Source organism: Gossypium raimondii, chromosome 2, assembly GCF_025698545.1.
Source record: "Gossypium raimondii isolate GPD5lz chromosome 2, ASM2569854v1, whole genome shotgun sequence".
Taxonomy (NCBI): Eukaryota; Viridiplantae; Streptophyta; class Magnoliopsida; order Malvales; family Malvaceae; genus Gossypium; species Gossypium raimondii.
Window position 1 is genome coordinate 33,808,875 of NC_068566.1, and position 18,091 is coordinate 33,826,965.

General features: G+C 32.0%; 1 protein-coding gene across 1 annotated transcript; it reads left to right on the forward strand.

Moving 5' to 3' along the window:
* The first annotated feature begins 14,558 nt into the window (after nt 1-14,558).
* On the forward strand, nt 14,559-17,590 carry LOC128034089 (uncharacterized). The gene is made up of 5 exons (XM_052622822.1): nt 14,559-15,071; nt 15,414-15,542; nt 15,827-15,913; nt 16,088-16,316; nt 17,190-17,590. Exons 1-5 carry the CDS (start codon nt 14,559-14,561, stop codon nt 17,588-17,590), a joined length of 1,359 nt encoding a protein of 452 aa, XP_052478782.1.
* Nucleotides 17,591-18,091: the final 501 nt, after the last annotated feature.

Below are 18,091 nucleotides of genomic sequence, written 5' to 3' on the forward strand. Positions count from 1 at the left end.
ATTTAATAATAAATAAAAGGAGAGAATAATACATTTAAAAAAAATAAATTGCGTTTTAAAAAATAAATCCATCAATCTATTTTTATGTTGAATAAATATAAATATTTATGTATGCAATATATAAATAAAAATGATGTTAATTATATCAATAATTGTCTTATTATTTTACAAGATTTCGATCCAATTAAAGTTCATGTACGTATACAATTTAACATTAAATCATTCTTAATGTACCCTTTCGGGATTTAACCCATTTTGATATATATATATATATATATATATTAAAATGATAATTTATATTTATCTTATTTAGATTTATATTCTAAAAAATCCAAAATTAAACCCTAAACCTGTGACCCGTAACCCGTAACCCTAAACCTATTTTGGTGTAGTTAACCTAGAAACTACAAACAACAACAACCAAACCCCAAAATCCAACCCCCACTATACCATAAACCTGCTTAAATCATAAATTCTAAACCTTAAACCCCAAAAACCAAACCCCAAACCTCAAATCCTAAACCCCAAATCTCAAACCCTAAAAGTCAAAACAAAAAATCCCAAACCGTAATATTCCTAAACCATATTTTTGGGAAATTGTGTGGCCAATGTTACTGTATACAAAACATATATTTTATATTGATATATTAAATTGCATGAATATTTAGTAAAATCTAAATGTTCTTCAATTTTTAAATAGTATCCTTAAACCCAAAACCCAAACTCTAACACATAAACTATTAACCCAAAATAATAAACATTAAACTGTAATCCCTAAAACTCTAAACCATGGACATTAAATCATATATTCCATAACGTAAACCCTAAAATAAAATAAAAATTTTGCAGCGCCACTAAAGTTCCCAACAGGCCTAACCTAATCCTGAATCTCTAAACCCTAAATCACTAACTCTTAACTTCTAACCCTTAACCCCAAACCACTAACCCTGCTAACTATTAACCCCTAAATTACCTTATTTAATATATAAATAAAAAATGTTAATTAATCAAAACCCTAAATCCTAACCTGAATCCCTAACCCCTAACCCTTAAACCTTATTTCTTAAAAATTAAAACACACTAATTAATTTAAACCCTAAATCCTAAATTGACACTAAATCCATAAACCTTAAATCCCTAACTCTTAATCTCTAACCCTTAAATTACAACCCTTAAACCAGAATCCCTAATTCCATAATCTATAAACGTTAAAATTGTAACTCTTAAATCGGCCTTAAATCCTAAATTAACCATATACCCTAAACTATTATATTAAACCCTAAACTATAATAAAGTACTAAAAACGGCGCAGTTTTGGTTAACAATTTAGCGGCGCATTCTCTAAAGCGCCACAAAAACCTGATATATTGCGGCGTTCTCAGATAAACGCCACTAATGCATCTATAGGTCAAGCCAGAACGGTGCGTATTAGTCAAAACCTTTGCGGCGCTTAGGTATAAGCGCCACTAATAGCTGATATATAACAGCGTTTACAGCTAAGCGCCGCTCATGGCGCAATAGCTCAAGACGAAACGTTGCGTTTCGATTTAATATTTTTTGCGTTTTCAATAACCGTCGCTATTGGCTCTATACCTGTATAAGACATCTGGCGGCGTTTGTTATAATGCGCCGCTAATGATGTGGTTTAGCGGCGTTTATTGTCAAGCGCCACTAATTCTTATACACCTCAAGACCGAACGCTGCGTTTTGGTTAAGATTTTTGCAGCGTTTTTCCTAGCGCCACTAATTCTAATCTACCTCAAGACTAAACGCTGCATTTTAGATAAGATATTTTGCAACGCGTTCAGACAAGCGCCGCTAATACTGTGCTTTAGCGGCGTGTTCTCCAAAGCGCCACTAACTCTAATCTACCTCAAGACCAAGACCAAACGGTGCGTTTTGGTTAAGATCTTTTGCGGCGCTTGTTGTCAAACGTCGCTAATACTGTTCTTTAGCGGCGTTTTCTTGAAAACGCCACTAATTTTAATATACCTCAAAACCAAACACTGCGTTTTGGTTAAGGTATTTTGTGGCGCTTACAAATAAACGCCACTAATGATATTCTTTTAGGCGTTTGTTAAAAAACACCACTAGATGTTTGAGTTTTTACGGCGTTTTAGAATGAACGCCGCTAATGCTCGATTATTAGCAGCGTTTGTTTATCAAACGCCACAAAAGATGCCGCTAAAACCCTGTTTTGGTGTAGTGAATGTTGTAGTTTGGAATATAAGTTGGTATTTTGGAGTTCATGTAAATAATGTATATGGTAGGTTTGAAAATGGTTATGTTGATTTTGTTTTGCTAAAGTAGTTTTGGTTAATTGCATGATAGCTTGATGATTGTGGGAATAATAAGCTAGGCGATAGTTTTGGTTGTGCATGATTATAGAGTGATAAATGGTATGCATATGCTAACTTTGAATGATTTTGCTAATGCGTAGCTCATGAGTTATATGATTGATAGGGAGCTAAATGTGAGCTTGTTTGAATAGTTGAATGAATGCATGTTTGGTTGTTGTTTGAGGAATGGTTGAATGAATGCATGTTTGATTGTTGTTTACGGTGTCATTAAGGGCATATTGATATTATATGAATGTGATAAAATTTGGTATAAATAGTGTTAATAATGCTATAATAATTATTTCCAAAGGGTACCATTCGAGTTCTAGGTACTTTAGGCATGAAATAGACATTTTAAGGAGATTTTTATCATTTCTGAACTTTAGAATCGATATTTTAGCATTTGGTATTGATACTTGACCATATGAAAAGTTTTAAAACAAGCAGAATGCCAAAATGGTATTGATGTTTATATGAGTATTGATACTTTTTCATAAAAACATCGATACCAGAAAATAAATATCGATACCATTGTTTTACAAAACAAACGATATCATGATTTAGTATCAATCTTAAACAATGTACCAATACGATGTCGATACCAAGCTATTAAATATCAATACCAACACTAAATTTTAAAAATTTACAAATTCAATCCTAATTCATACATGAACTTCACAAATAGGTTCATATAGATTTCAAACTATTATTATATTTAATTACAAGCAATATGATTAAAGATTTATTTAGATTTTGATTAGTAAATTGCATGTAATTGATTTGTATTTGTTTGTAGATCCTATTACTCGGGTTTGGCGACCGGACCGGGTAAGGGGTGTTACAATCTAATTATCGTCACTTTTGTACCACTCTCATCACTGACTTTTGCCTATCATTGTACTACAACCACCTACCCATCAGTCTCCCTTCTCATCACCACCAATTACCATTGCCACAATCCCTCTCAGATACCACATTCTCCATAAAACATAACAAAAAAATGGGGAGGCTTTGTGAGGATCTCTCTCTCGAATCCAACCTTTCATCTTTATTTTCACTTGCCATCGCCAATTGCCATCTTTATCACTCTTGTCCCTCTTTCTCCACTGAATGAATATCACCTTTCTTTCACCAACTACACATTCACAACTCCCTCTCTCTTATTTTCACAATCATTAAACCTCGTCATTTCCACAAACTAACCTTACTTCTAGATCCACCAAGTTAGACCTTCACAAAACCAAGTATTGCCTCTACTTTTGACCAAGATACCATCACCATCAACCTATTACCCAATCACCTCCTTATTTTTGGTATAAACGAGAAAAATCTCTTTAATGTGGGTGCTTGTAAATTTAAGTTTTCTCAAATACACAAGTGTTTACGTACAAAGTTTGAATATAAGAAAAATAAAAGAATAAATTTTGGAATATATGTTATTTGATCTTTGAAATTTGTCTTGTCTTCTTTGGAATGTTTGAAGACTTTATTTATAGTCTCTCATTGATTTTTAGTTGTATGAAGTGGTTGGAGGATACAAATAGTCATTGAAAGCATTAATTATGTGAGTTTAGGGGATTAGTCCCTTTAGAACATTTTAGCTATTGGATTTTTTTTCTTAAAGGGGGGATCAATCCTGCCTTGAGGGGTTGATCCATTTATATTTTTATTTTGAAATTATTTTAAAACACTTTCAAGACTTTTGAATTAGCACAAAATATAATATATGATTAAAATTAATTTAAACAAGTAATTTTTAATTTGTTTTGGACTTAAAAATATTTTCTAAGATATTTATTTTGTTTTTTATTGGGAAATGTGCCCATATTGTAGTAAACACGTAATTGATTTCTATGTATTTGAACGATGAATAAATAAATTTCACTTTTCACTGTTATGTCTTTTGTATTTCTGTTTTTCATATTTTGCATGCATAGCGAAATTGTGACAAGCAAATATTAACTCATTGATTGTCTAAGTTCAAATTGATGATAAGTGGCATTGTAAGAACGTTTACATTGCGAGAAAGACAACTTACTTTAGTAGATAATCTAAATGAGCCCGTAATCCCGTAAAAGAATCAAAGTGAACATTTGATTCAAATGATGTGAAGAATTATTATGATATCTACAATTCCAATTGAGAAGACGACTAGTCTTAGCTATTAGAGCAGATGACTCCATGGGTAAAGACATAGATGTATTCATTGGCAGAATGGTACATTGGACTAAACCCAAAATGTATTAGTTCTAAATCTGTTTGTGAATTAGTTCACTTGTGACATTTATGGTACGATTTACCTAAATCCTGAGTTAGTCACTGACCATGCGTATGTAACTCATATGCTTTGATATAAGTGGAGGCTTACGCTCTAAACATGATCGAGCCGATAGTCGGTATGTTGGGTACATGACTTGTGTATGGCATGACTTTACTAGCAACAATGAAATTCATGGCTCAATTAAAGAGTTAACGATATCCTCTCATTGGCATTGTGTGGATTGATAAATATGGAATGTGACCACAGGTTGCTTATTCTCGAATGAACGATTTATCATAGTCATTTGTTGACATTGATCATATTAAACATTAAGAAGACACAATGTCAATAATGAGATAAAATATGATTTTATTGAGTGAACATTTTAACTTAAAGGAATTAAGGATATCATATGAGGGTAACACACACATGACGAAGTCATTAGACAAAACAATTAGATGAATTGTTTTCGTAAAGAGTATAAAATAAGAAGTTTTGGTTAGAGATAGACCCGATTAAGCAAGGAATAAGTAAAAATAGCAAAAGAAATTGAGAAATTGAACACACAAATTTAATGTGGAAAAACTCCTCTAAAGAGGATAAAAAAACCATGGGCAAAGATAATTTTACTATAATGGCAAAAGAAACGAAGAGTACAAAAAATAGAGAGAAAAACTAAACCTCAAAAACCCGAAAACAAAGAACCCTCAAAACGTAAACACAAAATTCTCTAAATGTGTTATGAGTTCTAGTATCTAATGAGTGTATTTTCTAAGGTTGTCAAATAATAGGCTAAATTTATATGTCAAATAATAATAAAATAATCTAAACTAATCAGTGTTTGATTGAAATAAATAAACAGAGTTTAACTAGAAGATTATTTCTCAAATTTGACTGAAATAGGAGTCATACTTAACAAATCTCCACCTTGACTCATATTTCTACAACTCCACCTTTGCCAAAGCCTGCCACAAGCCTATCTTGAACTATGTAGGGAATTAAATGAGTCGAATATGTGCTTAGAAACTAGAAGACTTCTAGCCTTCAACTTGTACACTGCTAAATCAAAACTAACTCGGGTCTAATTTTCACGAACACAATGCCCTAACTTTTCAAAACCTACATCCAAAAGAGAACCTCTCTTCAATGAAATGGTCATACATTTTCCCTCCTATGACCAAGTTGCCTCCGCTTCAAACGAGTTGACTTTGACTCTGTAATAGACGAGGGACGTCCAATTTCAATAGTCACTATAGAACCTTCCAGAATATAAAGACTGCCAGTTCTTTTACCTTTTAACAAAACAAGAGCTCCACAAGATACTTTAATGCCCTTCGAATCGATGTTGATTCTGTATCCTTTCAAGTCTAAAATACTCAAGGAGATGAGATTCTTTCGTAAATTAGGTACATACCTGACATCTGAGAGTGTCCTAATCGTCCCAACGTGTATCCTAATTTTAACAGTACCAATACCAATTACCTTACTAGATGAATAGTTTCCTATGTGCACAACTCCACCTTCAACCGAATTGTATGTGGAGAACCATTCTCTATTGGGACACATGTGGAAAGAACATCCCGAGTCTAGGATCCACTCGGATGTAAGCTTGGAGTTATCGATCGTTGACACTAACAAGAAATCATCACCACTTTCATCGACCAAATTAGCACCAGCTACATCTTCTTCGTTACTCTCAGCAGCTCTTTTATTTCGTATTTTATAACAATCTGCTTTGACGTGACCTAACTTTTTACAATAGCGACACATTTTGTCTCATTTCTTTGATGATATCAAAACGAAAGCTTGCCTATCTGCCTTACTATCCAAATGAAGCTCATTGTCAAGTTTGTATCTACTCAACAAATGACCCTTCACATCTTCGAACGAGAGTTTGTGTCTGCCATAAATTAGGGTCTCCCTGAAAGACTTGTATGAAGGGGGTAAAGAGCACAATAATAGCATAGCGTGATCTTCAGCATCAATATAAACCTCAACGTTCTTTAAATCATTTAAAAGAGTAATGAATTGACTGATGTGATCTCTAAGAAGCTCACCTTCGTTCATGCGAAACGTAAATAGACATTATTTCAACACTAAACGGTTAGCCAGAGACTTAGTTGCATAAAGAGTTTCTAGCCTTTTCCACAAGGCAGATGATGTCTACTCCATCAATACCTCCTGCAATACCGTATTCGCGAGGCACAATTAGATTGCAGACAAAGCCTTTTCATCAAGCTCTTCCCATTCTGTTTTATTTAGATTCTCAGGCTTTTTCCCGGTAACAACATTTTTCAAATCGGATTGAACTAGAATTGCCATCATCCAAACTTGCCACAGATTGAAATTTGTCTCACCATCGAACTTCTCAATTTCAAACCTTGTTGTTGCCATATCTGAATGGGATGATCTATGAAAATTGAACTAGCTCTGATACCACTTGTTAGAGATCGACCCGATTAAGTAAGGAATATGTAAAAATAGTAGAAGAAATTGAGAAGTTGAACATACAAATTTAACGTGGAAAAATTCCTTCAAAGAGGATAAAAAAACCATGGGCAAAGATAAGTTTACTATAATGGCAAAAGAAACAAAGAGTACAAAAAATGGAGATAAAAACTAAACCTCGAAAATCTGAAAATAAAGGACCCTCAAAACGTAAACAAAAAATTCTCTAAATGTGTTATGAGTTCTAATATCTAATGGGTGCATTTTCTAAGGTTGTAAAAGAGCCTATTTATAGGCTAAATTCATATGTCAAATAATAATAAAATAATCTAAACTAATCAGTGTTTGATTGAAACAAATAAACAGAGTTTAACTAGAAGATTATTTCTTAAATTTGACTAAAATAAGAATCATACTTAACAATTTTCAATCATGATATTTCTTGTGGACTGACTCCATAATTAAGTAATTGCGAATTATTGAAATGATGCTTCTGGACATAATTACAATTATTAGAACCTAATTGTATATGTCCGATTGGTCCCTCCGTTAGCTTAACAAAAGCTCGATTGGACTGCATTTGAAATAGAAGAAAATTCTACGATTTTGGAAATAATTTAATTGAGTCAATTTATTCAATGTGGAATTAAATTGGGCAGCCGTAAGAATTGTTCAACTAGAGAATTTGATTAAAGATTTTTCTTGAAAAATTAATTTGGAAAATCTAAGTGATTTTTGAGAAAACTAATTGTGATCAAGTAAAATTAAATTAATCAAATTACTTAAAGTTAATATGATATTTTAGAAATTAATTTTCAAGTCGGACAATTGGTCTAATGAATAATTGAACCCGAAAATTGGACTGTAATCGTAAATTACCCAATAGATAATTTGTTTTGGAATTAAAAATATTTTCTAAGATATTTATTTTGTTTTCAACATAAATGAATTAAGGAATAAAATGAGAAAATAATATTAAATGTTTTTATATTAAAAGCTTTATAAATCAAAGCTAACAAAGTTGAATCAAAGTTAACAAGTACTTATGTGGTAATAAGAAATAAATTATTTCAAGAAATTTAATTATATCAAAGAATCTAATAATTAAAATATTAAATTAAAATTTTAATAGTGAAACTTTATATATATAAAATGAAAAATATAAAAGGATATGTTGATGAATCAAATTTAATAGTTTTGAAATTCTTGATGTCCATTAAAACGAACAAAAATATCTTGTCTATTTATTGTGCCCTTATACTTACCTCTTTAGTTCAATCTTGACATGTGGATGAAAAATTATCTTTAACTTCTAACTGTAGTTTTTGTTTACTTGATGTTAAATATCAAAACATGTTAAACCATTTACTAAATGTTAATATAATATATATACTAAATCTTGAATGGGATTTTTTTAGAACCAATATAGTCTTCTTTGTTTTACCTTTTACCCGTTAAGCTCATAAAATTGTAACATTCTTTCCTACATATTTATTGAATGAAAACTATTTTGCAGATAATTTGAATTAGAAGCTAAAAAGAAATTGGGAAGAAGATTTATTGGTTTTTTGTTGAATACTTTTAGAGCTTCTAACTGAACACCACTAAATGTAACACCCCATACTAGATCTAATTACCGAGTCCAAATTATGGGATGCCACATTCATTGCAGGAGAAACTACGACCAACTATAATTCAATTTCAGCCATTTACACATGCTAAGTATATAACACGTTCACAATATGTTTTACAATCATATTCAAGTATGATTCGAGCTTATGAAAACTCTTTTGATAACCCGAGGTCGAATAAGGACTAAAATGTAAAAATTTCAACTATCAAATTGACGTTGCGACTTTAGGGGATTTCAAGTTGCGACGCAAGTCACTGACTTATTCTTATCGCGACGTTAGCTACTTTGGATAGCATTTTTGTTAGTTCATTCTTGAAGTAATGTAATTTTTTTACTTAGCTTCAAATATTTTTGATAATCAATGCGATTTTCTTTTTTTCTTTTTACTTTGAAAAATGTACTAAATTTTACAATTAATCTATCAAATTTTTAGTTAAACTTGCTGATAAGAAATATAAAGGATGAGTTTGTTATTTTAGTTGTCAAATTTCTCTATTTCTTCATTTGGTAGTGCTTACAGTTGAGATATTGCTAGTTTTGTTTTTCTACACCTTTTCTAACGAGTTTGTTATTTTGGATAATATTTTTTTTTGTCAATCTCATTAGTTGATAATCCTTTTTCCTCCATAAATTATAGTACTTTTCAAACCCATTAATCATTATGAATTGATCATTTGCCATGTATGATCCAAAATCTTGGACTTGGAGAAAAAATGTAACAATCAATCTATATATACTTTCTGGTAGGTACAGAAATAAAATGTTAAGTGAGCTGTACTTTGATCAACCGTACCAAAACACTAGATTAAACAAACATGAGTAGTACAAGTCAAAACATAAAGGTTCTATCAGTTCTTACTCCTAATGTTATTTTCTACCTAATTCATTAATAACTACCCTTTCTTGCCCATTCACATCCTTTACGTCATCCTACAATCACTGCTAAACACGTGAATCCTGCTTTTATTTGATGGATGTCCTTTTTGAATGGAACTTGGATCTACTTTGTTAATCTATCCTGATGCGAGTCTTAAGGCACAATCTCAGACCCATGAATGTGATGGGTTCACATTACCTCAAGGCCCAACAACAATGTTAAAGGCTAAGCAAATCAAATCAGGACTCAATCAAAGACAAGATTCAAGGATGAATCTTTTTGAGGAACGAAAGAATGATACATGCACGAATGGGGTGAAATTTATTAGATTCCAATCATCAAAACTGCCAATTTTCAAACTTGAGATGTAACAGCCAAAATTTCAGTGGTGTCAGAAATAGTGGTTTGAGACCACTAAATCTGATGAGTGACTTCGAAAACTTTATTATTTAGTATTTATGAGTTAAATGTGATTTTAAAAAGACTTTTGAAATAGTGATTTGTGTTTTAGGAGAAAGTATTAAGTTAAGTTGTTTCAAAAATGAGGTATCGAGACCTCGATTTCATAAACCAAGCCATAAAAATTTTTATAAATATTAACGGAGTGTCATTAAGTTAGTATTAAATTTTCGTTAGAAAATTTTAACGTTTGATAGTTAATTAAATAAAAGGACTAAATTGAAAAAGGTGCAAAACTTACTAATTAAAGAATAATGATTAAATAGCCAAGTGGTAAATAAATGAGGACTTAAAGTGTAAATTGGCCTAATGATATGGTTGGGGCGGAAAAAGTATGAAATAAATATTGAAACAATGTGAACTAAGGACAAAATTGTAAATTTTGTAAATTAAACAAATAATACAACAATTAAAAGAATTTCTAGAAATTTCTTCATAATTCTCAGCCAAAAACACCATAAAAGAGTCTAAAAAGCTGGTTTTCATACTTTTACATCATTTGAGTTCAATTCTTGCTCTTTTCTTAAAATTTTTGTGTTTTAAGACTTTTACAATTAGGTCCAACTATCTATGTCATTAGTTTTGATTTTATTGGTAATTTTGAAAGTTACCATTGATGAGTACTAGATTTTGTGATGAATTAACATGGATTTATAGCTTTAATTGTATTATATGATGATGTTATTAAGTAATTTCAATAGAAATTAATTTTACTACCAAATTGTGAAAAGATTAAATATTAGGGTTTGGTATTAAATTCTATTTATCAAGGGCTGCATAATAGCCTAGAATATTCAAATAAATTGTTAATTGAGAAAACAAATTAGCTCATTTGATAGATTAATTGGTGAGGACTAAATTATAAAAACTGTAAAACTTGGGGTAATTGTATAATTTCAAAAATTAAAGGGTACTAATTATGAAGTGAATTGGAATTGAAAGTATGCTAATAAATGAATAATTTTATATTTTAGATCGAGAGCCTGTAGACCAACGAGAAAAAGAGAAATTAGCAGAATAGTCCCTAAACTACTACAAAATTTACAAATTTACCCCAAGTAAGTTCGTATGGTTAAAGTTTAGTAATTATATTGAATTGATGAAGGATGTTACGTATTTAATATATTGTTGAAAAATGGAATGTTGTTAAATTTATTATGTATTTAGTATATTATTGAATAAAAATGAAATATTGTTATATATTGAATTGGAATGAGCATCCGGCTAAAGTGGAACACGGGATTGAGTACAATCGTTCTGTTTCAAAGGAAGAATTTACGGCAATTTATCCAAGTCAACCGAGGTTCAGCATTTGTTGCTAACTTTGGGGTTTACTTTCTGTTTAGCTTTCATGAGCTCTAGTTAACTCATATGAGTTTCCGTTTAACCCTAATGGGTTTCAGTTCAGCTCTTTTGAGCTTCAATTTAACCCCTACGGGTTTCCGTTCAGCTCTTATGAGCTTCCGTTCAACCCTTGTGGGTTTCCGTTTAGCACTTCTGTGCTTCTGTGCAGCCTTCAGGCTTCTAAATACGATGTACTCGTATCCGTAAGTTGTTTTCCGATTTAGTAAGAGATGGTAAGTGACATATGAAATTAATATAAGAAGATTTAAAGTTATTGATAGAATTGATGTGAAATAAGTGAATTCATAAATTGAAGTTGTGATTGGCAGAAAATGTAATTTGAATGATTTACTTACTTAATTTGATTATAGTATGTTCAATTTCCAGTAAGATTTATGTTTAAAACCATCGAATTTACAAAGCTTTATTAAGCTTACTTGTTTTGTTTAATGCCTTTGTAGATTATTGTGAGGTCTGGGGAATCGGATCAATGCATCTAGTCACACTATCTAACTCACCCCGGTAGCTTTTGCAACATGTACTAAGGTTTATATGGCATGTATAGGGTTGGATTGATTTTTTTAAGTATAGTTGGTTTGTACAAATATTATAAACTATGTTTTATTTATATTTCAAATCAACTTATATGAGTATAAATTAATTACACATGAGGCATGCTATAAATAGTTAGATAATGGTTAATTGTTAGGTATATTGAAGTATGGTTTGAATTAGTAAATTTAGTAAAGTATGCATATAAGTGTATGCGATTAATTTGGTAGGTTAGGATATTTGAATATATGTGATGATTTGTTAGATATAAAACTTGGTTTGGCTTGAATTGAAGGCGTTGTTATGGTTTGTGAATGTGCAAATGGTTGTGTCTAGGTTTATACAAAACTTTGGGTGAGAAAAGTGGCCATAAAATGGCCTATTTTCGTCCACACGGGCGTGTGTCCCCTGCACCTAATTTTTAAAAAATAAATTGTCCACACGGCCTAGCACACGGGCGTGCGGCTGGCCATTTCACCCAAGTCAGAGAGTTACACGGGTATGGACACGGGCTGGGACACGGCCGTTTGCCTCACATCGAATCCCCACACGGCGTAAGACACTGGTGTAACTGTATCACCCCTTACCCGTGTCTGACGCCGGAACAGGGTACGAGGCATTACTGGACTTAACCACAATCAACCATTTCAAGCTAAAACATGTATATTCCAATATCTACCTTAACCATCACATTTAGATTTACTTTGCATACATAATCATTCATACTATTACTTTATTACTTCAACCCTTATACATGCCATATAGATCAAAAAGTTGTTTAACAAAATCTATCGGAGTAAATTTGGATAGTGTGATCCTTGATGTAGATCGATCCTCCGAACATATATTCACGTCAATCTACAAGAAACAACAAACACACACAAGTAAGCTTACAGAAAGCTTAGTAAGTTCATAGGCTCATAATAAAATCTCACCAAAATTTCACTAACAATAATAATAAACAAGTATAATACAACATTTCCTGCCAACCACAACCTCAAACAATGAATTTACTCAATCGAGCTCAATATCAGATATCAACTTATATTCCAACATTTAGCTTCAATTGCACTTACAAATACTTGTCAAATTAAGGATCGTCTTACGGATTTGAGTATATCGTTTGCCCGGTGCCATGATTTGTTTGAATCCTTTACAATGCTATAACTCAATATGGTTTTCTTCACTGAAATATCATACCTACTTTTCACAAATCAGTATGGTTTTCGTTACTAAAATACCATACCTACGTTCCACAACTCAGTATGGTTTTCTTTATTGAATTACCATACCTACGTTCCACACTTTGCCATGGATCCACCATGGACTTAGTCGTTAATTCATCATTGGTTACTGAACTTACGTATTCAATCCCGCGTATCCCTTAATTTGAACTTACAATTTGATTTTCACATTTTTACAATAATTATAATTCAACGATAATACACGAATTAATACATTAAATCATTCCCACATTAATAATTAATCATAAATTTCAACTGTATGAACTTACCTGGGCCAATTTGTAGGAGTTGTAAACGTTCAGGGACTAGTTTGATATTTTCTATTTCCGTATTTATCTTTGAATTCCTGATCTATGATATAAATTTTTTCCATTCATAGCATCTAATTCAATACTAATTCACTTCACCATTTATGCCCTTCAATTTTTGAAAATACACTTTTACCTTAAAATTTATAGTTTTTACAATTTAGTCCCTACTCAATTAATAATTTAATTAAACTAATTCTTCCTCAAATAATAATTTATCTAATCATTTTAGGCTATTATACAACCTTTGATATTCAGAATTTCAGTACAAAACCCCAATTCCTAGCTTTTTCACAATTAGGTCCTAAAATCATTTTCTACTAAAATCACTTAATAAAATCATAATATAATGAAATTAAAGCTTCAAATCTATGATAATTCATCATAAAATTCCAAAAATTCTTCATGGTAACTTAAAAATCACCCATGGAATCAAAAACTAATGAAATCAATAGTTGGACCTAGTTGTAAAAGTCACAAAACATAAAAATTTAAAAGAAAAAGCAAGAATTGAACTCACATGGTATAAAAATATGTGAAAAAAGCTTGTTTCAAATCTCCTATGGCATTTTTGCTGATGAATTATGAAGAAATCTCTGGATTTTTCAATATTGTCTTTGTTTTATATGTTTAATTTGCAAAATTTCTAATTGTGCCATTGTTTCTCCTTGCTTTCTTGCTGATTTTCTTGCCCAAACCGTCCAGCCCATATATTTTGGGCCTAATTGTCTTTGAAATCCCTCTTTATTAGTCACTTAAGGTATTTAATCATAATTGAACAAAATTTGCACTATTCTCAATTTAGTCTTTTTTAATTAATTGACCATCCAAACGTTAGAATTTTCTAACGAAACTTTAATACTAACTCAATGACACTCTATAAATATTTTTAAAAATATGTTTGCATCGCATTAGTATCAGAAAATAAATTATCTATTGAACCTATCGAATATGATAATCAAATCACTAATCCATTAGGCCAAAGTGTGATAGTTAATTTAGTGTGTCGTAATTGTCCACTGAAAGTAAAAAGCTATGAATTCCCTGCTAATTTGATGTTGCTACCCTTTCGGGAATTTGATGTTATTCTGGGAATGAATTGGTTAACGAAGCATGATGCTGTAGTAAATTGTCGAGAGAAACGGATTGATCTGAAAGGTCAAACAAGGGAGGTAATCTCGGTTGAGTCTGAGAATCCGAATGATACTATTAGAATTATCTCAGTCTTTTCTGCTCAAAGATTGTTGCGTAAAGGTGACGAGGCATTTTTAGCCTACATTCTTGATACTCAGAATTCTGAATCAAAGCTAGAACAGTTATCGGTTGTTAGTGAATTTACTGATGTGTTTCCTCAGGAATTACCCGGTTTACCACTTGATCGTGAAGTTAAATTTGTGATTGATGTGGTTTCGAGAACAACCCTGATATCAGTAACACCATACCGTATGGCACCAGTTGAATTAAAGGAGTTAAAGGCACAATTGCAAGAGTTATTAGACAAAGGGTTCATCAGGCCGAGTATGTCTCCTTGGGGTGAACCTGTTTTATTCGTGAAAAAGAAAGATGGTTCCTTGAGACTGTGTATAGACTGCAGACAGTTGAATAAGGTCACAATTAAAAAATAATATCCTTTGCCTCGTATCAACAATTGATTTGATCAACTAAAAGGTGTTGTGGTATTTTCGAAGATAGACTTTAGATTCGAGTATTATCAGTTGAAGGTTAAAGAGTGTGATGTGCCGAAGATTGCTTTCAGAACAGGGTATGGTCATTATGAGTTTTTAGTAATGCCATTTGGTTTGAGTAATGCTCTTGCTACTTTTACGGAATTAATGAATCAAATTTTTCAACCCTATTTGGATAGATTTGTAGTTGTGTTTATTGATAATATATTAATCTATTCCAAGACAGAATCTGAGTATACGTAACACTTGAGAATTGTGCTACAGATTTTGAGAGAGAAAGAACTGTATGCAAAGTTTAGCAAATGTGAATTCTTGCTTCACAAGTTTAGATTTCTGGGTCACATTGTATCAGCTGATGGGATTCGAACTGATCCAAGTAAAGTTTTTACTGTGGTGAATTGGAAAATTTTGAGAAATATTTCAGAAGTGCAAAGTTTTCTGGGTTTAGCAGGTTATTTCTGCTGTTTTGTCTGAACTTTTCAATGATTGCTTCACTGTTGACTAGATTACTACAAAAAAATGTTGAATTTGTTTGGTCTAATGAGTTTCAGCAGAGTTTTGATTAGTTGAAGAAAATGTTGACAGAAGCTCCGGTATTAACCCAGCCAGAATCGGGTGTACCGTATGTTGTATATAGTGATGTGTCTCTAAATGGATTGGGTTGTGTACTGATGCAGTCAGGAACAGTGGTGGCCTATGCTTCTCGACAGTTAATACCGCACAAAAGGAATTATCCTACACATGATCTTGAATTGGCTGCAATTGTATTTGCTTTAAAAATTTGGAGACATTATCTATACAATGAGAAATGTTACGTGTACACAGATCATAAAATTTTAAAATACTTGATGACTTAGAAAGAGCTGAATTTGAGATAGAGACGGTGGTTAGAATTGCTGTAAGATTATGATTTAGTTATTGACTACCACCTGGGAAAGGCTAATGTGGTTGCGGATGCACTCAGTCGAAAGTCATTTTTGTTTGTCCTTCGAGCGATGAATGTTCATTTATTTCTTAATGAAGATGGTTTTGTATTAGTAGAGTTGAAAACGAAACCTTTGTTCCTTCAACGAATTCAGGAATTGCAAGATGAAGATTCGAAATTAGTGCTGAAACGACAGATAGTTCAGGACAATCTTAGTTCAGAGTATAGTATTGATGATAGTGGTATGTTACGTTATCGTAAAAGAATTTATGTTCCAAATAATTTAAATTTGAAAAATGATATTCTTTCTGAAGCTCACAGTAGTATGTATTCTATTCATCTGGGAAATACGAAGATGTATTGTGATTTGAAACGGATGTATTGGTGGCTGGGTATGAAAAGAGAAATTTGTGAGTTTGTAGCTAAGTGTTTGATTTGTCAACAAGTCAAAACAAAACATTAGGTACCAACGGGTTTGTTACAACCTGCCATGATTCCTAAGTGGAAATAGGAGCATGTTACGATGGATTTTATATCCGGACTACCTGTGACTCTGAGAAAGAAAGATTCGATCTGGGTGATTGTTGATAGATTGACTAAGTCAGTACATTTTATCCCACTCGGAATAGACTTTTCACTTGAGAAGTTAGGGAAATTGTATATAGAAGAGATTGTGAGGTTACATGGGGTTCCGACATCCATTATTTTTGATCGAGATCCAAGATTCACGTCAAGATTTTGGAGTAAATTGCAAGAGGCTCTGGGTACAATGTTAAATTTCAGCACAGGATTTCATCCTCAGATAGACGGGCAATTAGAATGAGTAATTTAGATTCTGGAAGATATGTTAAGATGTTGTATACTCGAGTTTGGTGGCAGCTGGGAAAAGTATTTAACTTTGGCTGAATTTGCATATAACAACAGTTATCAATCCAGTATAAAAATGACACCATTTGAGGCTCTTTGCGGGAGGAAATGTAAGACACCATTGTATTGGTCTGAGTTGAGTGAATCCAAGCTAGGAGGGATTGATTTGATCTGAGAAACTCAAAATAAAGTTTGAATCATTCGAGATAGTTTGAAAGCTACTTCTGACCGTCAGAAATCATATGCAGATTTGAAAATGAGAGATATAGAATTTGTGGTTGGTGATCGAGTGTTCTTAAAAGTCTCTCCATGGAAGAAGCTATTACGGTTTGGTAGGAAAGGAAAGTTAAGCCCAAGATTTATCGGACCGTATGAAATTATCGAAAGAATCGACCCGGTAGCTTATAGATTAGCTTTGCCTCCTGAACTTGAGAAAATTCATAATGTGTTCTATGTATCAATGTTGAGACGGTACAGGTCTGATCCTTCGCATGTAATTTCTCATAGTGAAATTGAGTTACAACCAGATATGACGTACTCGAAAGAACTGATGAAAATTTTGGCTCGAAAGGTTAAGGAATTGCGGAATAAACGAGTATCATTAGTTAAAGTATTGTGGTATCGTGATGGTTCGGAGGAGACTACTTAAGAAACAGAGGAATTGATGAGATCATAATATTTGAATCTATTTCCAGGTAACAAATTTCAAGGACGACATTTCCTTAAGGGGGAGAGTTGTAACATCCCAAATTTTAGTGGTGTCAGAAATAGTGGTTCGAGACCACTAAATCTGACGAGTAAGTTTGAAAATTTTATTATTTAGTATTTATGAGTTAAATGTTATTTTAAAAAGACTTTTGAAATAGTGATATGTGTTTTAGAAGAAAATACTAAGTTAAGAGGTTTCAAAAATGAGGTATCAAGACCTCGATTTCATAAATTGAGCCATAAATATTTTTATAAATATTTACGAAGTGTCATTAAGTTAGTATTAAAGTTTAGTTAGAAAATTTTAATGTTTTGATAGTTAATTAAATAAAAGGACTAAATTGAAAAAGTGCAAAACTTGCTAATTAAAGAAATAATGACTAAATAGCCATGTGGTAAATAAAGGAGGACTTAAAGTGTAAATTAGCCTAATGATATGACT